The sequence below is a fragment of the Petromyzon marinus genome, chromosome 66, assembly GCF_048934315.1.
Source record: "Petromyzon marinus isolate PM22_M1 ecotype Great Lakes invasive population chromosome 66, UKy_Petmar_22M1.pri1.0, whole genome shotgun sequence".
Taxonomy (NCBI): domain Eukaryota; kingdom Metazoa; phylum Chordata; class Hyperoartia; order Petromyzontiformes; family Petromyzontidae; genus Petromyzon; species Petromyzon marinus.
This window is the reverse complement of record NC_133732.1, coordinates 497,806-521,913: the sequence shown is the minus strand read 5'-3', so window position 1 is coordinate 521,913 and position 24,108 is coordinate 497,806. Positions and strand designations below refer to the sequence as shown.

Genomic DNA, 24,108 nt, shown 5'->3' with positions numbered 1-24,108 from the left:
TTCCATGGGGGGTTATCTGTTGAATTTGGGGGTAGGGAAAACGTTTTTCAGCCATCTTTGGAACAACGGCCTCAATGTACCAAAGTGAATTGTGATTCGCAGGGCGATGAAGAATCAAGCACTGGTGGAAGAAAAACATTGCCTGAGATTGCGAGGAAAGGTATTGGAGTAAGGGTAGAGATAGCCCCATCAGAAGAAACACTCAATAGGTGTGTGGAAAAGCTGCCAGTGCACATGATCTGTGCTAATGACGATGAGGTACAAATGTATATCGGGAAGGAATCAGGAAATTTGCTCTGTGAGGGGACACAGGAATCTATTTCCCAAGAAAATGAGCCTAGCACTTTACTGATAGGGTCGTGAATGCTGTCTCGGGTACCAAATCTCCATTTCAAAGGAATGGAGAATCGCATGCTGTTCAGAGGGGGCGGTGCTTTGCCAAATAAAGCTGATGCGATAACACAGCCTGGTCGACATAATTAAACAATCTTCTACTTGCAAAAGAGAGGGGGGCTCTCGCAGGAAGAGGAAAACTAAGGGCGTGACCTTTGCCACCCCTTTAATGCAAAGACCTAAACATACAAGAGATTAAATTGGTTATCGAAGACTGTATAAGTACGGTCGGCCTTCTACATATGTGGTCAGAAGTCCGGACGTTCAAGGACGGACCTTACTTCGTGAGAAGGTGATTGATGGGTGGTAAGTCCTGTACAAACAACCCTCTTGCTACCCACACTAGAACCCATGTTGAGTAGGGGGCAATTTGAGGGGGGTGGAGGGTGGCAGTCAGAAACCCGAATGTTAAAGTACAAAACTTATCTCGTTGGACGGTGATTGATGGGTGGTATGCCATATATGAGCAACCCTCTTGTCTCGTTGCCCACACCATGCCCCTTGTTGAGTAAGGGGCCAATTTGAGGGAGGTGGAGTGTGGCAGTCAGAGGGATGGCTTCGGAGGCAGGGTGTCTCCTGATTGGTGAGGGGTTCGGATAAACAGGAGTAGATGTAGCTTGGGTAAGCGGAACCAGGTGGCATGAGAGGGAGGAGTGAGGGATGCGTGGGGCATCCATGCAGCGTAGTTAGTACGAGTTAAAACATTTGGTTTGCTATAATGAGGGCCATTAAGGCCTGAAATAAGCTAAGTAGTGACAGAGGAATATTTCGGGAGCGGAGCAAAGTGTCAGGTGGAAAATAAACACAGCGTAGGGTGTCAGATATTCAAACCATCGTCGCGGCCGGGGTTGTGCCCGGGTGTATTGGTGAGGCGGCTATTTTGTCTTGTAGGTGAATTTCCGCTGCGTCATTTTTGGACGAGGCGGCCATCTTGAAGAGGACAGCCTGAAGATGGAGCCAGGAGTGGTGTGAGCGCGATCGACTGGCGTTCTGCTGTTGACTGCTGGTCTGCTCACCAGTGTTTCATCCAATGTAACCATCGTCTTGGAGACAGGAGTGTTGGTGATAACAACTTGGGTGGCCTGTGAGCGCGATCGACTGGCGTTCTGCTGTTGACTGCTGGTCCGCTCACCAGTGTTTCATCCAATGTAACCATCATCTTGGAGACAGGAGTGTTGGTGATAACAACTTGGTGGCCAGTGAGCGCGATCGACTGGGGTTCTGCTGTTGACTGCTCACCAGTGTTTCATCCCAGCGACCATCGTCCTGGAGCCAGGAGTGTTGGTGACGGCTGATCGCTGGCTTGCGAGCGCAGCCACCTGGAGTCTTACTGTGGACAGCGGTTCTGTTCGGTATTGTCGGGTTGTTGTATTATTGTATTGTATTTGTTGTTGCTGTTATGAGGGTGATTTGGGTTGCTATAATTGCTAGTGATATTTTCACTCCCCCCGGAGAAGTAGCAAACTTGTCAGCATTAAGCAATTTAATAACGATTAATAATTTGAATTAAAAATAAACGCCATTATTTTACAGTATACTGGCAGTTATTCTTGTTATACTCCTCACACGGTCATTGGGTGCGTTAAGTGAAACAGGGGTCCCACCATAAACTACACCACAGCGGTGCGAGTTCTGAGAGCTAGGGTTTCGGTTATGGACCTAAACATCCTGAAGGTTAGATCGTAAAAGAACACAGCATTACACTGCCCCACGATTCCCATGATTTACTCGACTTTCCCAACTCAACTGGCTCCCTGTCTACTATCGCGGTCTGTTTACATTTGTTTAATTCTATAAATCCCTTAATGGGCTCGGCCCACCACCCCATTTTGCTTCTATGATCTATTACTACTCTGTTCCATTCCGTCCTCTACGTTCCCAGTCTCTAACATCCCTCTCTGTGCCTCCCCCGAAGGCTATGCGAAACAACGACGTTTTAAATGTTTTATATTTTTAAAATGTAAGTTTCGTAAGATGGCATTGGGTCGAAGGTCATCAGGCAGAGCATTCCAGACCGATGGAAAGGCGACTCAGAATGCTCTTATGGCTCTGGTCGGCGGAATCACGAGCAAGGAATCACTGGCGAATTGCAGACGTTTGATCTCAATTGTGTATCGTGAGCTGTTCAGAGAGACAGTCGACTGTTCTGCAGAGCCTGGTGAGTGATGTATGTAGCCTTGTACCTCAATACATTTCAGAATTGGCAGCCAATGAAGCCATATGAGGAGTGCGGTGGAACTGTCACAACGTGAGGCCTGGCAAGCAACGTGGGCTAGGCTGTTTGGACTGTGTAGTTCTCTTTCAGATGTGACCTGGCCACAAGTCATAACTCAATGAAGTGGCTTATCATGTGGCAACTTATTGCAGCCAAATACTCGAAATGCATGTTTCTAAATGTGGAGAGAAAAATCGGAGGCCCCAGAGAAAAATCCACACGACCATGGGGAGAACATGCAAACTCCAAATATATAGACATCAGCCTTTGGATCGAACCAATGACCCCCTGCATACCAGGTGAGGGAGATAACATCTCGCCACCGTAGCACCTTATCCAGTATGGATCTAACATAATGAAGCATCCAGATGTGGTAGATGCAGTCACGGCAGATGTTTGTAACACGGCTGGGGTTTAAACTGAGATGCTTGTCGAGCATTACCCCGATCATATTTACAGTCAGAAAGGGGTAGCGGAGCCAGCGGCAGAAATTGACTTGCGCATTGCCTTCAATTTGGCGATGGCCTCCAATTTTGCTTTAGTTCAACCGCATGTCGTTGTTGCACAAACTGTTGATAGTGCACCTGTGCAGTGATTGAAGTCAATCATAACGGTCGATGTGGTACGAGGCTCTAATGTCACAAAGTGTTGTGTCATTGGCGCAATACGTTAAGGTTTTTTGCTAAACGCAAAGCATGCCCACTATACCGCAAGTCTGGCGGGTGACGGGCTACTCACTACAATGCAAGGAGTCTAGTTGCTCGCTAACAGCACCTGCCCCACGTGCGTGGATTCTGTAGCGTGTTTCCAATTGTGATTGTCCTAAACAGAAAAAAAGTTACGGTTGTTCCAGTGCCAGACAGGCAGGAAGCAGTCCGTCCGTAGGCCGCATTGAAACCACACGGTCTGGCCCGGGATGTCCCTGCCAACCCCTGTGGCCAATGCGGCTGGTTTTCTGTTGGGTATTTACTACTATTATTACCCAAGAATGTCAGTGTGTAACGCGCATGACGTCACTCTACGTCGACCAGTCCCCCTCATTAATAATCATGAACAGGTTACGTCCTCCAAATGGACACCCCCCTCTTCTTTGGTTCTTTCGGTAAAGTCACGTAGAATGAGAATAAAATAATAAATTGATAAAATAAAATAACACAATAATATTCTCACGACGTTTCGGCCACAACACAAGCGGCCTTCATCAGGTGAAGGGACGAGACTGTCTGGTAGGACAGCGCTGGAGTGAAAAAGCCACGTTCAGATCACGGCCTTTAAGCTGTGTGAGAGGAACAAAGCGCCTTGACAAAGGAATTAGCATATAATTTAGCATTGAAATGGCTGAATGATTAGCTTGTGACTCATAGAATTTAGCATTGAAATAGCTAAATTCCTCTCACACAGCTTAAAGGCCGTGATCTGAACGTGGCTCTTTCACTCCAGCGCTGTGCTACCAGACAGTCTCGTCCCTTCACCTGATGAAGGCCGCTTGTGTTGTGGCCAAAACGTCGTGAGAATATTATTGTGTTATTTTATTTTATCAATTTATTATTTTATTCTCATTCTGCGTGACTTTACCGAAAGAACCAAAGAAGATGAATCATTGCAGTCACGAAAGCTTTAAATCGAAAGACACCCCCCTCAATAATTCGCGGGTGACATCACTCCACAAGGGGGGCGAGGCACCTCCTCAAAAGGACGTCATGATGAACAAGGGATTATAACCTATTAATGAAATAAGTCTGTGTCACCGCGGCTTTACAAATTGCACACGAATGGATGCAATGAATATCACGGCGCGGTCTGATTTTGGCTTGCAAGTTTCAGATTTACTGCAATACACTCGTACTTGTGTAGAGGTGTTAACTACGCGCTGTTGCGTAACCTGCGTTGCCACCAGGGCGGTGCAGCATTACCCCTGGGTACAACGGTTGGGGTCAGTCGAGGTGAAACGGATCGTGGCCAGGGTTTGGTGCGAACCAATCAGACGGTTCCACGTGGGAATGTATGATTGGTTCTACCTGGCCACGAAGGGGTATAAGACGGGTGACCCAACGGACCTGGGGGGGTTCGCTCCCTGCACGAAGACAGAAGACTGGGCTGAAGCCTAGCTAGGACCCTGGACCAGCCTTTCAGCCCTTCTAAGGGCTAAGGCTCGGCATACCCAGTGGTCAGGACCCACCGGACCAGCGGTGGGTCAGATAGCCTCCCTTAGGTCCTAGCCGGAGGACTAGGATAGCGGTAGACGTGTGAGTCCCGCCAAGTCCGGAGGTTGTACCTCCTTAGGTATCAAGGAGGTTAGCGGTAGACGTGTGAGTCCCGCCAAGTCCGGAGGCTGTACCTCCCTAGGGTATCGGGTGAGGGGACCGAATATCCCTCTGTGTGTGTTAAGCGATGTATAAGGAAATAATACAATAAACAGAGTGTGCCTCCTAAAGAAGTCTGCTCGTCCTTACAACACTACAACTGGAGTCAGAAGTGGTTGGAAATGGAAACCAGAAGTTCAGCCCACGCGCGGAGCCAGAACGAAGATGACGCTGTCTCACCTCCAAGCACCGCCAGCTCCGCTGAAAACGCTGCCGCGTTGACGGCCGCCCAGCCACCGGTTGAGCAGCCGGTTGCTCCCCCTGCCATGGGGGACGGACTCAGGGCAGCACACGGCCGTCTCGCTCAACTCCTACACGCCACGGCCTCAATTCTCGAAGAGATCAACTTGGAGGTTGCGGGCAGGCCGAGTCAACCGCCGGCAGACGTTCCCGCCACCGGCCAGGGCAGACATTTTGATTTTCCCGCCGGGGAACCACGTGATTCCGCCGGAAGCGGAAGCCAGGGGCATCCTGGGAACGCGGGGGGCCCATCACAACCCGCAACGTCATCAGCACGCGACGCTGCGAATTCAACTTTCTCAGCGGACGCCGCGTCATCACTGTACCGACACGGTACAGTAGACTCTATCGGCCGGGAAATCGCCGATCTCCGGCTCGAGACCGTACAAGCTGAGGGGGAGACGACGTCCGCCCTCCAACAACGCCTGCCCATCTTCCGAGAATTCACATCTGAAGGGGGCGACTGGGCGGCATTCCAGCGTCGCTTCCTGAGCCACCAAGAGATGGTGGGCTGGTCGGACGCACAGGCGCTCCGAGCACTACCGGCTACTTTGGATGACGACGCTCTCGCCTCGCTCCTCACCATCCCCAGGCAACAAAGGGCGACTCTTCAATCGGCCCTCCGACGGATGTCCGACGTGTACGGGCCTCCATCCGACGTCCGCAGCCGATTTTACGACAGGCGACGCCGCCCTAAAGAGTCTCCGTTGGCATTCCGGACCGCTCTACTGGCGATGGCAAGAGCGGGTTACCCTCGCATGGACGACGAGGCCATCGATGCCATCGTGCTCCAGAAGATGCTGGAGCTGGCGCGCGAGCTGCGCATCGTCATCCAAGCGGTGGACGACGACAGTATGTGCTCGCTACGAGCCGCTCGGTGCATCCACGCACATCTGCTGCTCCACACGGAATCGACCATCGCCGCCTCGGCTTCGACGTCGGAGCCTTCCAGCAGGGATGCCGAGTTCTCCCCCGACCGGGCCTTCATGGCGACCAGGTCAACGGGCCGGCGATCGTCCGACCACGCTGGTCGCCGCAACGACCAGCAGCGGGGACGGCCTGCTCCACGCGGCGACGTGACGTGCTTCAACTGTGGCCGATGAGGCCACATCTCCTCTGACTGCCGTGCGCCTCGACGACGCCCCTCCGCATCCCGGGGCCAGGACTACAGGACGTCCACGGCATCGCGGCAAAACCAGGCAAGTCGCGACGCCTCTCACGCTCGGCCCTCATTCACACCATACACACTGCAGCGCACCATAAGAAGGGCTCGCGATTCGGCGTGTGATGGGGGGTATTCTGGCGTTTGTTCGCGGCCACTCGGACCTGGGCAGTGGTCTGAGTTGGCCCATAGGGTAGTCGCGGCGATGGCAGGTTCATCCGTGGTTGTCGGATCAATCAAGGGTGTGGAATTTCGCGTGTTGGTCGATACTGGTGCGTCGGCTACGATCATTTCGGATCTGATTTACAATATACTGCCCGTACGATGCCGCCCCTTGGAACGGGTTTCTATCCCGTGTTTCGCCGCTAATGGCAGTTCACTTGGCATTATTGGGCAAATTCGGGCGCAAATTTCGATTGGAGACATTAAATTGGCAGGGCCTATTTTGGTCTCTTCTTCCCTCGCCGTGCCGTGTTTGTTAGGCACTGATTTTCTCGCGAAAATGCCTATTAAGATCCTTGTAGATCAAGGCTGCATCGAACTCCCGTCGGGTCGACGGATGGCGTTCTTGCCCACACCCTCACATCCGCGCATGGCTAGTGCCTCGGTGCAGGCGTTTGTTGCGAGCACAGTTCGCATTCCACCAGGGACACAAATGCTCGTGCCCTTGCAACTTAAAAAACCGCTAGCCCCGGAGGCCTCGGCTCATGGCATTTTGCTGGGGCCTTCAAACGCAGCTGCTAAGGGGTTAGATTTGGTGGCTGCACAGACCCTCGTAGCAGCTGACAGGGAGCCGTTCTTGCAGGTTTTGAATGTCGGATTGTCCACAACCGTCATTCCGCAAGGAACTGTGCTCGCTCACGCGACCCCGGTGCCGTTGGGGACCGGAGTCGCGGGACACGTGCGTGACACGCCGCAGGTCCCACCTCCTTCCGAATCGGATGAGAGATGGTTGGACGCGCTCTGCACAGACACGGGTGATCTGTCTCATTCGCAGCGAATTAAATTGCGCGCTCTTCTGCGAGAATTTTCCGATGTCTTTAGTAAATCTAAATTTGATATTGGCTGCACCAAGCTGCTGCGTCACCACATTGATACTGGTGACGCTGCCCCGATTCGACAAAACCCGTGTCGGCTTAGCCCGGCGGAGAAACAGCATGTTAAATCGGCTGTGGATGACATGCTGAAGGCCGATATAATTTCTCCCTCCACTAGTCCCTGGGGTGCTCCAATAGTGCTGGTCAAAAAGCACGATGGCAGTCTCCGTTTTTGCGTTGATTTTCGGTGCCTAAATAAAATCTCGGTAGCGGACGCCTACCCTCTCCCTCGTATGGACGAGTCATTGGATGCCCTGGCAGGGGCGCACTATTTCTCCACCTTGGACCTTCTGTCGGGGTTTTGGCAACTCCCCCTCGACGAATCGTCAAAACCTAAGACTGCTTTTCGGACACCACAGGGCCTTTTCGAGTTTAATAGATTGCCCATGGGTCTCCACTCGGCCCCAGCGACGTTCCAGAGGCTCATGGAGCTGGTCCTCGCTGGGCTCCAGTGGGACTCATGTCTCATTTATCTTGACGACGTCATCGTCTTTAGCCGCACATTCGGCGAACACATCGAACGGTTGCGTGCTGTCTTCTTGAAAATGCGGGCCGCTAACTTGAAATTCAAGCCGCAGAAGTGTCACCTTCTGCGTGAGTCTGTGCGCTATCTGGGCCACATAGTTAGCCGCTCGGGCATTTCTACCGACCCTGAAAAAACCAAATGTGTTCAACATTGGCCGACCCCTACATCTGCGGGCGATGTTCGTAGTTTTATTGGTTTTGCGTCGTACTACCGCCGGTTTGTTGCTGGCTTCGCGACGATTGCCAAGCCGCTCCACGCCCTTACGTCAAAAGGGGTGGCGTTTCATTGGGGGGACGCAGAACAGGCTGCGTTCGACTCCTTGCGGAACGCGCTCATGACGGCACCGTCCCTTGCGTACCCCGATTTTTCCGTGCCATTCGTGTTGGACACCGACACTAGCAATACGGGGATTGGGGGTGTTCTGTCCCAAAAAGTTGATGGCATTGAAAGGGTTGTTGCCTATGGTAGCAGAGTCTTGTCTCTTGCTGAACAAAGATACTGTGTGACCAGACGTGAGCTGCTGGCCATTGTTTTTTTTATTCAGCAATACAGGCCGTACCTGTATGGTCAGCATTTTACCGTGCGATCTGATCATTCGGCTTTACAGTACGCTCTGCGGGTTGACCAACCGTCCGGGCAGCTTTCTCGGTGGCTCGAAGTCCTTCAGGACTACGATTTCAATGTCACTTACCGTAGGGGTGCACAACACACGAATGCCGATGCGTTGTCTCGCCTTCCGCCGGCTCAAAAATGTGCGTGTTTTTTGGGCTCGGGCCGTTGTAATCCGCCACTGCCTGCGCAGGTCGCGCCTCTCACAACGGTGTCAGCCGCACTTCCCGCCGCCTCAGCGCCGATGTTGGATCATGCAGATCCAATGGCCAGTGACGATTTGCTGGGGCTAACTTTGGCCGAATGGGGTCGGCACCAGGGCGAGGACATGTCATTATTGAGGTTGCGTCGCCACGCGAATAATGCGGTTCCAAGACAGGGCAAATTTAATTCATTTGTCATGAAGCGTGGCTTGTTGATGCATTGGGATGCTGACTCGTGTCAACATAAAATCGTCGTGCCATCCGCCTTGCGATGCAAGGCCGTATGGGCGGCGCATGAGCGTTTATTGCACCTGGGTGTTCATAAGACCATTGGGTTGTTGCGGTTGCAATTTTTCTGGCCGGGCATGCTGCGCGACGTCACTGACATTTTGCTGGGATGCACCCATTGTGCGCAACGTAAACCGCCGGCTAAACCGGCATGTCCACCCCTGCAACCCATTTCGGTCTCTCGTATAAATGAGTTGGTGGCTCTCGATATTTTGGGCCCTTTTCCTACTACGCCACGGGGTAATAAGTACCTTCTGGTTGGGGTAGAGTATTTTACACGGTGGCCTATGGCCTGGGCCCTCCCCAACCAGTCCGCGGCGGCCGTTGTGGACGCCTTTGTTCAAGGCTACGTCCTGGACAAGGGCGCACCAGAACAGTTGCTGACCGATCAGGGAAGAAATTTTTCAGGAGCCTTGCTGACTGATGTGTGCCGCCTGTTGGGCACTAAGAAAGTGCGCACTTCGCCCTACCATCCCCAGACCGACGGCATGGTAGAGCGCCTTCATAGAACTCTCACCGCTATGTTATGCCATCAGGTCGATGAATCCCACCTCGATTGGGACTTGCATGTTCCGGGGGTCCTCGCCGCATACCGTATGGCACCTCACGCGGCGACGGGATTTTCCCCGTTCTTTCTAATGTACGGCAGGGATGCCTTTCCTCCCTCCGACGTTCGGCTGGAAATCGAACAGCCACCGCAAAAGTCAAAGCTCGTTGACCACTTGCGATTCAACCTCCGTAAGTTGGCCGAGGCACGGGAGGCCGCCATTGAAAATTCGGCTTCCCGCCAAAGGGCGAATTTGCGACTGCGGGACCCTCGGTCGTACACGCATCGGTGGGCACCGGCAGACAGGGCATGGCTCCACTGCCCCCAGGTGCCGGTGTCCACGTCGGCCAAACTCCTCAGACCATGGCGAGGCCCGGTTGAGGTAGTGGAAGTCCTGCGTCCCCAATGTGTTAAAATTAGCTGGGGACGGCGTCGCTGGTGCGTTCACCCCTCTCGGTTAAAACCCTTCGTCACGCCACGCGTCCCTCCACAACACACACGACATGGGGGCCGAGTGTGCGACGCGTCCGACGAGCCAGATGTTGCCCCGTTGGTGCCTAACCCGCAGCGCAGGCGTGTCATTCCTCCTGCAGATGACGCGGGAGTGACGGCTCCATGCAGGCCACGTTCGGCCTCAATGGACCGTGGAGCAGCAGGTGTCCCCGTGGAGATGCATAAAGGCCCACCGGATGCTCTGGCTCATCCTCCTCCTTCCCTTGTGCCGCCGACAAAGCCTGCCATCCCCTACGATGGTCCCGCGAAACGCACGCGCGCGAAATCTCGCCGGTTGTTATAATGTTTTTTTGGCATGTCTAGTGCCTTGTACATACGTTATGTTGTTAAGGGGGGTATTTATAGGGGTTTAATTGTTCTTGTTGTTCGTGAGGCACACTCACAATTCTTCTACCATTGGTAATTTCGGAGTTTCCCATTGTTGCAGCCGGGACGGCTGGAGCTTCCGAAGGAGGGGGTGATGTAGAGGTGTTAACTACGCGCTGTTGCGTAACCTGCGTTGCCACCAGGGCGGTGCAGCATTACCCCTGGGTACAACGGTTGGGGTCAGTCGAGGTGAAACGGATCGTGGCCAGGGTTTGGTGCGAACCAATCAGACGGTTCCACGTGGGAATGTATGATTGGTTCTACCTGGCCACGAAGGGGTATAAGACGGGTGACCCAACGGACCTGGGGGCTTCGCTCCCTGCACGAAGACAGAAGACTGGGCTGAAGCCTAGCTAGGACCCTGGACCAGCCTTTCAGCCCTTCTAAGGGCTAAGGCTCGGCATACCCAGTGGTCAGGACCCACCAGGCCAGCGGTGGGTCAGATAGCCTCCCCTAGGTCCTAGCCGGAGGACTAGGATAGCGGTAGACGTGTGAGTCCCGCCAAGTCCGGAGGTTGTACCTCCTTGGGTATCAAGGAGGTTAGCGGTAGACGTGTGAGTCCCGCCAAGTCCGGAGGCTGTACCTCCCTAGGGTATCGGGTGAGGGGACCGAATATCCCTCTGTGTGTGTTAAGCGATGTATAAGGAAATAATACAATAAACAGAGTGTGCCTCCTAAAGAAGTCTGCTCGTCCTTACACCACTACACTTGGATGGGCAAAAGGCGAGTATAACTAATAGTTGCACAACTTTCTGAGTTTCGTTCATGTTGATAATTTTTATGAGGGTTATGCCCCTGTGTTAAGGGCATACAGACAAGACGGATGGGCAGACCTGATGCATGAATACGTTTCAACCTTATTTGAAGTGCATTAAAAAGCAGTGCAATAAAATAATACAAATTAATGTTTTCATAAAAAAATCAAAAGAACTATAATATTTGATATGGGGATTAACTGTTGTTTCTCTTTAATTTAGTTGATTAACAATCAGAGAAGTGATGATCAAATTAGAGTGTAAAACACTTACTCGATGAATTGGTTATAATCCATGGGTAAGCAGTCGTTGCAGGTGCTGAAAAAGCAAACACGAATGTTAATTAAATAGAGTGTTACGTTTGGTTATAAATCGTGATTATTGAAGTCGCTTTATCAACATATATATAACGAACAATACGATTACTGAGTGAATATAATTACATTGGTCTGTAAACATTTAAAATATGGAAAAATGTGTATATGTTTAAATGCAACTAGGAGAGAATCAACATTGTAACAAATAACTCACGTGTTTGAATTGTGACCGTTGTCACCGGAGTTGTGGAAGCTGAAAACAGTCAGATCTGCTATTAGTTGATGTTGTAAAGTTGATGTACAAAAATGCATTTTTAAAAACACTGTTTCTGAGCATAATATCCAGATGGGCCCAGAATGCCAATGAGCCAGCAATAAACATCATCATACTATTACTCTGAAAATGTTGGACGATACCACCGGATCTAAGAACTAATGAACACTGCCACCCAACGAGAGATGTCAATTCTCAGACTGTCCGAAGTGACAAACCTTGTCTACTCGAAGATTATATGTCTTTCAGAAGTTTGCCACAGAAGGCAGCCGAGGTCACCAAACAGGATTGAGTGAATCCTCACGTGGTGCATTATCGCTGACGGACTACTCACTATAATGCGAGTCTCGCGCGTGACGGGCTGCTCAGGACAACGCGAGTCTAGCACGTCACAGACCACTCGCTACAACACGAGTCTAGCACGTGACGGACTACTCACTACAACGTGAGTCTAGCACGTGACGGACTACTCACTACAACGTGAGTCTAGCACGTCACAGACCACTCGCTACAACACGAGTCTAGCACGTGACGGACTACTCACTACAACGTGAGTCTAGCAAGTGACGGACTACTCACTACAACGTGAGTCTAGCAAGTGACGGACTACTCACTGCAACGCGAGTCTAGCACGTGACGGTGTACTCACTACAACGCGAGTCTAGCACGTGACGGACTACTAGAGAGTCTATTTCAGGACGGACTACTCACTATAACGCAAGTCTAGAGCAACCATTGTGATTGTGTTACTAATAATTGGTGCATATATTCGCACTACAATATAAATAGTGGTGATAAATGGGGAGTATGTTTGGCCACGCCCTTCATCAATCTCTCAGAATAGGCAGGCACTTGACTCAATTGCCAGAATCACGTGATCACCGCAGGATGATTTTGAAGAGAGGGAGATGTTTATCGGGGGGCCAATCGTGACACCAGCACGTCGATATGACAGGTCCGTTGGCGTACCTGTGAGCTGCGAGCCGGACAAAGAAACATCTAATTTTGGACCCCCGTCCAGAAAGTCATTGGGTGCGCGTAGCCAGTGTTGGGAGTGATAGCGAGTTGTGTCACAGTTGACAAGGAGGAGAATCACGCAGCGGAACCAAAACAGCGCAGAGTACTACCATAACTTTTATTTTACCGTTTATTAATGACCGCACTGTGTCGTCGATAACGATCACGACCAGGAGAGATCGAGACACAGTGAGCACGGGTCACACTAGCACGTGAAGGACTACTTTTCTGAGCGTCGTGGGTGTTAGCAACGTTGTTCTGTGATGCTGGAAGCTGGTAGCGTAGTACCGTAGTCTTGGTACTGTAGAACTTATATGCGCTATGATACATGGCATGCCATCCTCTTCTTCCGCAGGCTTTGTTTTGGCATCTTTGCATGCGCATCGTCACATCTCTCTCTCTTTTTCACTCGCCATATCTCTCACCCACTTTATGTTTAAATAAATTACTGTCACACATAGCATATTTATATAAATATATAAACACAACACGTAAAAAAACATGTCCAACAGTAGACTGTGATATAAAAATAATTCAATTACGGTTTGGAATGGCACCCCCTACCATCACCGTTATTCCCCAGGGGACAATTACTCTTGCTTAACGCGAATTTGCTTTAAGCAGCAATTTTTAGGAACGCAACCGCGGCGTTGAGCGAGGACTCGCAGCATGCGAGTGTAATTTTTTGTTTTACTTAATTAAAAAATGTTTAAATATTTTTTTTATGTTATGTTTAAAAACCATGCTCGGTGTTAAGCACATTTACTGAAAGTGTACTCACTTGTTGATTCAGTTTTAGATGGTGTACTTAAAGCTGCCGTAGCTGAAAGATCAAATAAACATGAATTAATTTTTTTTCACTCGCCATATACCTCACACTTCATTTTTAAATAAATAACTGTCATACATAGCATATTTATGTAAGTATATAAACACAACACGTACATAAACACATAAAACAGTGGACTGTGAAATAAAAACAATACAATTACGGTTTGGAATGGCACCCCTTCCTTCGCCATTATTCCTCAGCGGAAAATTACTCCCTCTTAACGCAATTTTGCTTTAAGCATAATAGAGGTTTTTGGGTTAGATCGCGTTATTTATAAATGTGCCGTAACCCTCCACCACCCGACACGGCCAAACTGTAAAAAATGTGTCAACGTTTACAAAGGACAAATAGTTAACTACTTTAGCCCACCGGTGTGTTGAAGAGTGAATCAACATCATAAAAAATTTGAGTACGACGTTTCGCTTGTAATTACGATTTTTACATTTTTTTATTCAGTTTCACAGCGAAGAAAACAAAACGAAACAAAGATCGAGGGGCCGCCCCTTCCCGCGCGCCGCGAAGACCCTACCCGGCCGCCGACCCATCCGCGAGACCGGAATCACCCCCCGACAGAGCACTGGGCCACATCTGTGCATGGAGGGGCTACCTCCCCTCCAGCTACGCACGACCTCGCCCCCGGGTGCCAGTAAAGGCTCCCCCCCCCATCTCAGGCCGCCCTAACCCACCCTGGGCAGTGGCCACTTCCACTTTTCCCGTGCGGCTTCGTGTCCTAGCCTCACCCGATCCACCTCCACCACCCTCTCCAACAACCTCCTCGCCACGTGGCACGTTTCCAAAAAGGGACATCTGGGACCCCTCCAGTTCCTTCTTGCGCGCCTTCCATAAGGCCTCCTTTGTTGCACCTATTATGGCCCACGCCCGGTCCCTGTCCTCCCCTCCCACTCCCCGCAATTCCCCCCACATAATGTCCCACGTTGTCACCTTCGACGGGGCGAACCGGGCCAACAACGGTTCGCTCCGCCTCCACACCACCTGGGCAAAGGGGCATGCCACCAACACATGTACTGCACTCTCGTCCCCGTTGCAGCCCCTCAGGCATTTGGGGGTGCGTGCCATTTGGCGGGCGTACATGAAGCCCCTCGTCTCCAGTTTATCCCGGACCGCCAGCCAGGACAGGTCCCTCTGTTCTTTTGTGAGTGCCGCCGACGACATGTTCCTCCAAATTTGCCGGTGTACCGCCTTCCTCGCACCTGGCACCTCCTCACAGGTCTCCCCTTTCTCCGCCTCGGCCCGCACCTCCCTGGGGCTCCACCGGCCCCCCCACCGGTTCAGGCAGTGCTGCCCTACATAGCCCCCCACCACGTCACTCAACCAGCCCCCCGGCCAGTCCAAGTGTGTGCTCCTCTCAGCCTGGGTCATCCCGAGGCCCCGCAGGCGCCACGTCAGGCGATACCTCATGTAGCACGCCGCCTTACCTCGCGGCTCTACGGAGAATAACAGTCCCATTGCATTACATACAAAGATCGAGATCAGGGTGTATTCCACATTTGAGGCGCCCCTCCCCCCGTTCCCAACCTGCATGCACAGTATGGCCCTCCTCACCCTCTCCATCCCTCCCCCCCAGATAAATCCGAATAGCGTCGACGTCAAGGCCTTGACCTCCCTCCTACCAGGTGGGAATACTTGCGCCAGGTAGTTCAGCGTTGGCAGTATCTCCACCTTCACCACCATGATCCTCCCAGCCATCGTGAGTCGCCTCCCTGCCCACTTACCCAAACGTCCCTTAGCCTTATCTTTTTCTCCCAGTTATGCTCCGCCGATCTATCCCTACAGAAAATCACCCCTAGCACCGTGATCTCTTCCATCTGCAGTCTCAACTCTGGTGGCCGACCCTCAAACAACCTCGAGTCCCCAAAGGCCATCAGTTCGCTCTTCCTCGTGTTGATCTTTAAGCCGGAGGCCGCACAGAACCGCCCTGTCTCCTCCATAGCTCTCCACACCGACACAACGTCCCTGCACAGCATGGCCACGTCGTCTATATACAATGTCACTTTCCCTTGTTCCTTGTTGCCCGGGATTGTCACCACTAAAATCCTTTGGTTATCCCTTATTGTCTGCGCAAGAGGTTCCATGCTCATAATGAACAAGACCGGGGACATCGGGCACCCCTGCCGCACCCCGGACTCCACTTGAATCACCCCCAAGCATTCCCTGTTTATCAAAAGCCTAGCCCTGAGCCCACCGTAGAGCCGTGCCACCCACTCCACCAGGGGCCCACTCATTCCCATTCTCTCCATCACCGCCAGCATATACTCATGCGAAAGACGGTCAATGGCTTTGTCCAAGTCCAAACTCAGAATCCCCAGTGGGCACCCCCTCTCTCTTTCCCCTTCTATAGCCTCCCTCAGCACCACCAGGGAGTCCGTGATCCTCCTCCCCGGGACCGCGCACGTCTGATCCGGCTCTAACACCCCCCCCCCACCACCTTCCATAATCGTGCCGCAACTATCCTTGCTAAAATCTTGTAGTCCGTACTCTTTGGTTCTATTCGGTAAAGTCACGTAAATGTATAAAACAAAAAAATTTTCACGACGTTTCGGCCACAACACAGGTGAAGGGACCAGACTGTCTCGAGGACAGCGCTGGAGTGAACACAGCCAAGCTCAGGCCGCGACCTTTAAGCTTTTGTGAGAGGAATTAAGGTGCCTTGACAAATGAATTAGCATAAAAATTAGCATTTAATTGGCGGACTTAGCATGATGAATGGTGTCGAGGGGGTGAACATGTGCAGACCGGCGAGGGGGGGGGGGAGTTTACATATTGATGGTGTGAAAAGGGAATTTAAGCAGCTGCGAAAGTTTGGGATACCATTACTTGAAAAAATATTCTGTACCATTGAAAATTAGTTTAATGTTTGGTTCGATTTCGAACATCTTTCCAATGGTTGCTTAATTTGAAACCATCTTCTCGGTTGAAATTGTCTGTGTTTGTAAATCTGAATTGCCTCGTGAACAAATCTCTGATAAAAACCCGTGGGTTTGCAAAGAACCCTTGTATCGGAGAAAATTATATCGTGATCACCCACAGCGTTGTAACAGTGATCAGCTATGGCAGAATAATTCGTTCTGCCGTGTTTCAAATCTGATTTGTGCTCGCAAATTCGGTCAGAGACATGTCGTTTCGTCTCCCCGATATAGCAGTCACCACAGGTGCAGATCAATCTGTAAACTCCGGGGTACTGTAAGTCAGGAATGACATCCTTCACGGAAGGCATCAGGTCACGGATTTTGTGTACTGTTTTGAACAAGACCAGGATCTTGTGTTTGTTTAGAATTTTGGAGATCTTTTTAGTAACGCCTGCTATATATGGCAGTGTGATGGTTTTGATCGGAGTATCAAGTGGTTCTTTCTGTATGGAGGGAGAAACAGCTTGGCGGATGGTACGGTCAGAGTATCCATTCCTTTTGAGGGCCAGATGCACATGTTTTAATTCACTGGTCAGGTGGTGTTGGTCCAAAATGCAATGAGCCCTGTGGTATAACGTTTTGATGAGAGAATCCTTTTGCGTCGGGTGGTGGTGGGAATCAGGTTTCAAGTAGGAATCTGTGTGGGTGGGTTGCCTGTAGACAGAATGTCCCAATGAGTCATCAGGTCTCCTCTCAAACAGAACATCCAAGAATGGCAGCTTGCCATCTTTCTCCACTTCCATGGTGAATTTGATGGCGGGGTGTCTGGAATTAACGTGGTCTAGGAAAAGGTTCAAAGCCGGGAGGCCATGTGGCCAAATGACGAAAGTGTCGTCTACATATCTCTTCCACAGGGAAGGTCTGAGGGTGGAAGTCTGGATGGTGTCTTGATTCAAATTTCTCCATGAAAAAATTGGCTATCACTGGTGACAAGGGGGATCCCATGGGGGTACCCTCATTTTGTTTGTAGAAGGAGCCATTCCAAGTAAAGTAGGTTTTGTAGTCCGTGTTTAGGAGTGTAATTGGGCACCAGCTTCCCAAGTCCTTGCGATCCCCCTTCCCTTTATAAATCAGTGTAACTAAACCCTCCCGCATATCGTCCGGCACCCGGCCCTCCTCTAAAGTCTCCCTACAGATTTGCAGCATGTCCTCCTTCAGGAGCTCCCAGAACTTGACGTAGAACTCCGCTGGGATACCATCCGGGCCCGGGGTTCTATTCCTATTCAGCCCCTTTACCGCCCCTTCCACTTCTCCCTGCTGAATTTTCTCCCCCAGCGACTCCGGGCCCCCAATCCTCCTCCCCATTGCCCCCAGCAGCTCCTCCCGCTTCCCCCCATCTGTCCCTTTTCTCCCGTACAGCTCCCTATAGAAGTCCTCCGCTATGCTCATCATCCCTGCCATCGTCGTCTGCCTGCCCCTGGCAGGGCTTACCAATTCCCTAATTGCGTTATCCCCCTCCCTACCTGCTTTGAAGAAAAACCTCGTGCACTTCTCCCCTTCCTCCGTTGCCCTAACCCTCGCCCTGTACACTGAGGCTATCCTCCCTTTCAATTCCTCTATCCTTTCCCCCATTGGGAAGCCTAGCTCGAGCAACTTGTACATCCTCTCCAGCCTGGCCTTCCACTGCCTCAACTCCCTGTTCACTCCCCTCCTCCTACTATGGCACTGGAAAAGCGCTTTCACCCTGCCCTTCATCTGGCCCCACCATTGCACCCTCGTGGGGAAACAGTCCTGCAAGGTCCTCCAGTCTTTGTATTTTTGCACAAAGTCCCCCACCACTTTCTTTTTCTTCAATAGACCCACGTTCATTTTCCACATCCCTTTTCCTCTCCTCGCCCCACCTGGGATCGCGAGCGATGCCACGACCATTTTGTGGTCCAAGAGGGGGAAGGGCTCCACCCCCGCGCTTTCCACTTCTACTTTGGCAGAGGTGAAGATAAAATCTATCCACGACTGCGCTCCCCCGCTTTTGTCCGACCATGTGTACCCGGGCCTTACACCATGCACCCTCCTGAAAGCGTCTATCATGCCGAGGTCCGCCATCAGCTCTCTCAGCTTTCTGGAGGAAGAGTCCAGTTTCCTCCTCCCCTTTGCCAACACCAGGTCCGTTAAGTATAGCGGGCAATTGAAGTCTCCCCCTACGATGACTTGTCGCCTAGTAGCCAGTAGGGTCGCTAAGCTCTCCCACAACTCTACCCTTTCCATGCATCGCACAGGGGCGTACACATTCACCAGCCGCAACTCCACGCCTTAGTAGGACACGTCCACACAAAGGAGTCGGCCCGGGATCATCTCTTGGGTTCCCTCCACCCTCATTTCCCTCCTGCTTAGGAAGGTAACTACACCAGTGCACCGATTACCGTTGCCACCCGACCATAAGTAGTGGCTGTCCCAGTCTTCAAACAGTTCTTCCAAGCCCAGGGTGTACGGTAGGTGGCACTGTTCAAACGCCCCCCTCCTTCTGTCCTCCTCCACCCAGACACCTCCGTGTCCGGTGAGGAGCCTGAAGGATCCGTGTCATGCTGGGGGCCAGCCCCCTTTAGGGCTCTGTCCAATTTCCTCTTCCTCCCCGTTGTTTCCGCCCACGTCCCTTCAGCTCCTTCCTCCACCCGTTGCTCCCTCTCGCCCTCCTCCTCGCCCATTGCCTCCGCCCAGTCCACCACGGGGATTCCTGGGGCATCTCCCTCGTCTTCCCTCCCCTCCTCCCCCTGCTCCCCCTCCTCCCGGTACGGTGATGTTGTGGCTTCCCCCTCCGCAGGTCTCCCTCCCTCTCCCCCCCCCCCCCGGGGGGGGGGGGGGGTGGTTCTGCCGCCTCTCCTTCCTCCCCCACAAGCTCCCGGTCCGATCCCCATCTGGTCGCCTCCTCCACCGCCTCCCCCTCCCATCCACCCCAGTACGCCCGCACCTTGTTGGCATATGATTCCGGGTAGTCCCAATACAGGTGCGCTCTGCTACCGCAGAGGTTGCATTGGACCGGCTCCCTGCACTCCTCCACCGTGTGATCCGGCACCTTGCACCTGTAGCAGATTCTTGCCTCGCATGCTGCCGCCAGGTGCCCCCTTCCCCCACACCTACACAGTTTAGGCTGGCCCGCGTATACCACGTACCCCCTGTTCCCCCCAATGTTTAAGGCGCTCGGGATATGATTCAGCCCCCCCCCCCCCCTCCGTCTTCAGCCGCACCCTCCATTGCCTGGCCCCGGTCCATATCCCAACAGAGTCTTGCACCCTCTTGCAGTTAGATAATAGCAGGCAATGCTGTCTCAACCACACCTCCACGTCCTGGTCATACAGTGCCTCATTATACAAGAATACAGTCACAACCTTTGTTTCCAGATCCGACAGCAGCTGCGTCCTCATGGATGCCAGAGGCTTCTCCCCCGCCTTCTCCTCGAAGCGGGTGAGGAAGTTCTGCAGCAGGAGGCTCGAAGTAAAGCTCACGTCAAAAGCCCTCCCCCCTGGCAGAGCAATCAAACAGTACAGGTCCGCCACCTCCACCCGCAACATCCTGAGCATCACCGACCTCACGAAGGTCACTCTATCAATCGTCACCTCCTCCCCCACGTCGTCCTTCAACTCCACCCTGACGCAGTTGTGCCTCCTGGCGTGCGTTGGTGTCAAGCCCGCCCCTGCTCCACTGCGCCACCTCCCTGCTCTTTCGCTGGGTCTCCCTGCCCCCACCGAACCAGCATCCGCTGTCATCTTCTTCCTCCGTTCCTCCCGTGGCCCCCGGGTTTATAGCATCCCTCCTGCTTCGTCCCCTGTGTTCTGTTTGGGGGCGCTCCTTCCCCAGTCTCCCGGCACTTCCCCTCGTCCTCTTCGCTCCTCCCCCCCCGCCGCCCCTCCGGTCCATCCACCATCCCTGCACCTCTCTCTCGCTGCACCTCCCCCGTCACCTCCCCCGCCCCAGGCAGGCCCGTGCCGTCCCTCCGGTCTCTCTCGGCCCCGCAGGCATCCTCCATGGTCCTTGGCGCACGCCGCGTCCCCGTCTCCTTCCCTGCCGTCTCCATTCGCTCGTTGTGGTGAAATCACCTCCCCCGCAGCGCGTGTGGCACCCCCACCCTCCGGCAGCAAGGCCGCCCCCGGCCGTCCGGCCTGTGGCCCTCACAAACCCCGGGGTGGCTGGGAAATCCACGGGATATCGACGTGTGCCACTGTGGCACTTCAGGAAGAACGAGAACGGGTTTCGCTGGTAATTACATCCAGCTTCATCGGACAATTTGCCAGAATGGTGAGGCTCTCATCTTGCTCCAGGTCTTAAATAGAGCAGCAGCAGGGTGACGTCATTTAATTAATTCTGGTGCAGTGATTTGAGGCAGAGAGGGGGAGGGTATTGTTATTTAATAATAGATTGGTAATCATTCAATTGTTATTCATTGGTATTTGTTTACCTAATAAGGAATTGTAATTGTATTATATCTTTTATTTAATAATGCGCTTCCAGGCCGCACTAAGCATGTAGCTGTCAGAGCGATTAAAGTTATTTGTATTTCTCTCAATTTCAATGGATTCTCTAATTAGTCTTGGCCAGTAATAATTCGTTTTACACAACAATTCAACGTTATCAAAATCAATTGAGTGTCCTTGTTGACAAGCATGCTCTGCCACTGCCGACAGTGGTGTTTGAGATAATTTAATATATCTTTTGTGTTCTTTTCGTCTTACGCTGATGTTTCGTCCCAGATGTCCAATATAGCATCTGCCACATGAACAATTACTCCGATATATACCTTTTGTTGATAAATTTAGGCAATTCGTCTTTAGTGCCAGATACCAGTTTTTGAATTTTGCGTACTATACCAAATCTTACTTGAATGTTTTGCATTTGCAAAACACGGGCTAATTTGTCAGTTACTCCTGAAATATATGGTATTTTAATTGTTTGAACAATGATATCGCTTTCAGCAGTGTTGCTTTGCGTTCGTGATTTGGCATTCAGTGCTCTGTTAATTTGAGCTTTATTGTAGCCATTCTGTCTTAGTGCCTCTTTAACATGTTTAATCTCTCTCACTAGACGTTTACCATCTGACACTGTTTTAGCCCGATGTATGAGTGTCTTGATAAGAGAGGATTTCTGAGCTGGGTAATGATGTGAATCTGCATTCAAATAGGCATCAGTGTGCGTTTGCTTTCGGTAAACGCTGTGTGTTATTTTGCCATTTAGACCATGTCCCAACAAGATATCTAGGAACGGGAGTCTGTTATTCACCTCCATTTCCATGGTGAACTGGATGGCCGGGTTTTGTGCATTGAGATGATTTAGAAAATCATTAAGTGCATCTTTACCATGTGGCCAGACAACCAAAGTGTCTCAACATATCTAAACCAAAAATATGGTTTTGATGCACTCGAGGCAAGTGCTCTTGTTTCAAAGTTTTCCATGTACAGATTTGCTATAACGGGAGATAAAGGAGAGCCCATTACGGCTCCTTCCTTTTGTTTATATAAATCACATCTCCATAAGAAGTAAGTGTTATTTAAACAATGATCAGTTAATTTCGGGATATCTTTTAGTAAACCTGTATTCTTAACTAGTGTATCAAGTAATTTAAGCGATTCGTTCACTGGAACCTTTGTGAATAGATAAATCACATCAAAACTCACCAGAATATCATTAGAGTTAAGTTTGATATCTTTAATCACATTCACAAGATGTTCTGAAATTTTTTATGAATGAAGATGTCCTAACGATGTAGGGCTGTATTTGTTTAGTTATATATTTTGCTAATTTATATGTGGCAGAGCCAATTGTACTGACTATGGGTCGTAATTGGATGCTGATTTTATGAACCTTTGGTAGCCCATACAATATCGGTGGTTTTGAGGCCCTTGGCTTAATTCGGTATTGCTCATTCTTAGGAATTAATTAATTTGCAATGATTGCAGTAGTCTTACGTTCTAAAGTATTAGTTGGATCTCGTTTAATTTTGATGTAGGTACCTTCATCTAGTAAATCTTTAATTGTATTATCATAATCGGCTCGTGACATCACTACAGTAGTGCGGCCTTTATCAGCTGCCAGGATTTGAATATTTATATTTAATCAGAGCTCTCTTAAGGCGTTTGCTTAGTTCGATTGCTTTAAGCAGCATTTTTTTAGGAACGCAACCACCGTGTTAAGCGAGCACTCGCTGTTTGTGAGTGTTAATCTTTGTTTAACTGAATGAAAAAGAATACGAAGTATTTTTTATGTTATGTTCAAAAACCAAGCTCGTTAAGCACATTTATTAAAAGTGTACCATTGTGTGCCGTCGACATGGTCACGATCTGTAATATTTGAAATATAATGCCGCAAATGTCTCAATTGGGATTATACAGCAATCATACTAATATATAAACACCCAGGTCCGTCATTCTGTCATTGTGACTATCGCGGCACGGATTGGTTGAAGTGCATCACGTGACCGGGACCAAGCAGCCAACCAGAGGTGCGCCCCCCACAGACATGTACACCCCCGAACAGGCACGTGTGGGATGACGTCCCCGACACGCGCGTCATCACGCATGTATGGGCGGCGACGTCAGCTCTCTTTCACAACACGTCACACCTCCAACCACGACAAGCGCACAGTCTGCGGTGGGCCTTCATCCAGCAGTGCATTTGAACACTAAAAAAAGTACAACACTCATGTACAGTGCTGACTTTTTCCACTATGCCTCAAAGGTACAGAACATAGGTCTGTGCAGTTTGTAAGGGCGCGGTGACACACGCATTAATGCAATGAATATCACGTCGTGGTCTGCTTTTTCGCTTGCAAATTTCAGATTTACTGCAATACACCCATCCTTGGACGGGCAAAAGGCTAGTCACACCATACTGGTCGACTAATGCCCGTTTGCAGGCGGGTGCTCAACTGTCTTGTCACACTCATGGGCAGCTGCTAATGTGGGTTTCCTTAGAATGTTTGAGTGAGACGCAATAGAAAGCCTCACTGAGCCTCAACACTCTTTGGCATCAATAATGCCAATCGGGGCTATGTTGCTCTGTGTAATGCTCTATAGAGTAATTTAACACGACATTTTAAAGAATTGAGATGTTTTAGCCAATACCAGTTACATTGTAAATATATATTTAAATGGTGGAATTATAATCATTCATCCCTGAAGAATCTGATGAGCTATGAAGCTCTTTTTCATAGATGTCCAGTAGGGTTAGCAAGGTACATTAATAACAATACACAAAAACGATATAAGAGCAAAAAATAAAAGGTAAAAAAGTCGATATAAATGAATAAATGGACTTAAATAAAGGGCAAAAGTATACAATTAATAAATTATTGATAATTCTTCAACATCAAATGCAAGCTTAGGAACCAGAGAACCCTAAGGAAATCCTCTAATGCAACCAAAATAACAATAGGATACATTTTTCTCGAATTCGGTAAAAAACCCCCTCTATTTCCAGAGCTGCAATGCACGTGGTGAATAGGAGTCGGCGGTCCTTAATAAATAACGACACGAAGCA

The 24,108-nt window shown here is 50.6% G+C and overlaps 1 protein-coding gene across 2 annotated transcripts in view; it reads right to left on the bottom strand.

Moving 5' to 3' along the window:
* Nucleotides 1-24,108, bottom strand: part of LOC116956549 (scavenger receptor cysteine-rich domain-containing protein DMBT1-like) — a 113,771-nt gene that overhangs the window by 73,276 nt on the left and 16,387 nt on the right. Inside the window, exons 3-5 of one of the 2 annotated variants that reach the window (XM_032978242.2) lie at nucleotides 13,667-13,708; nucleotides 11,809-11,847; nucleotides 11,551-11,595 (exon numbers count right to left, since the gene is read on the bottom strand). In XM_032978242.2, coding sequence (XP_032834133.2) covers nucleotides 11,551-11,595; nucleotides 11,809-11,847; nucleotides 13,667-13,708 — 126 coding nt within the window. The remainder of the gene's footprint in view (nucleotides 1-11,550; nucleotides 11,596-11,808; nucleotides 11,848-13,666; nucleotides 13,709-24,108) is intronic. The other variant, XM_076054366.1, reaches the window with a different exon arrangement.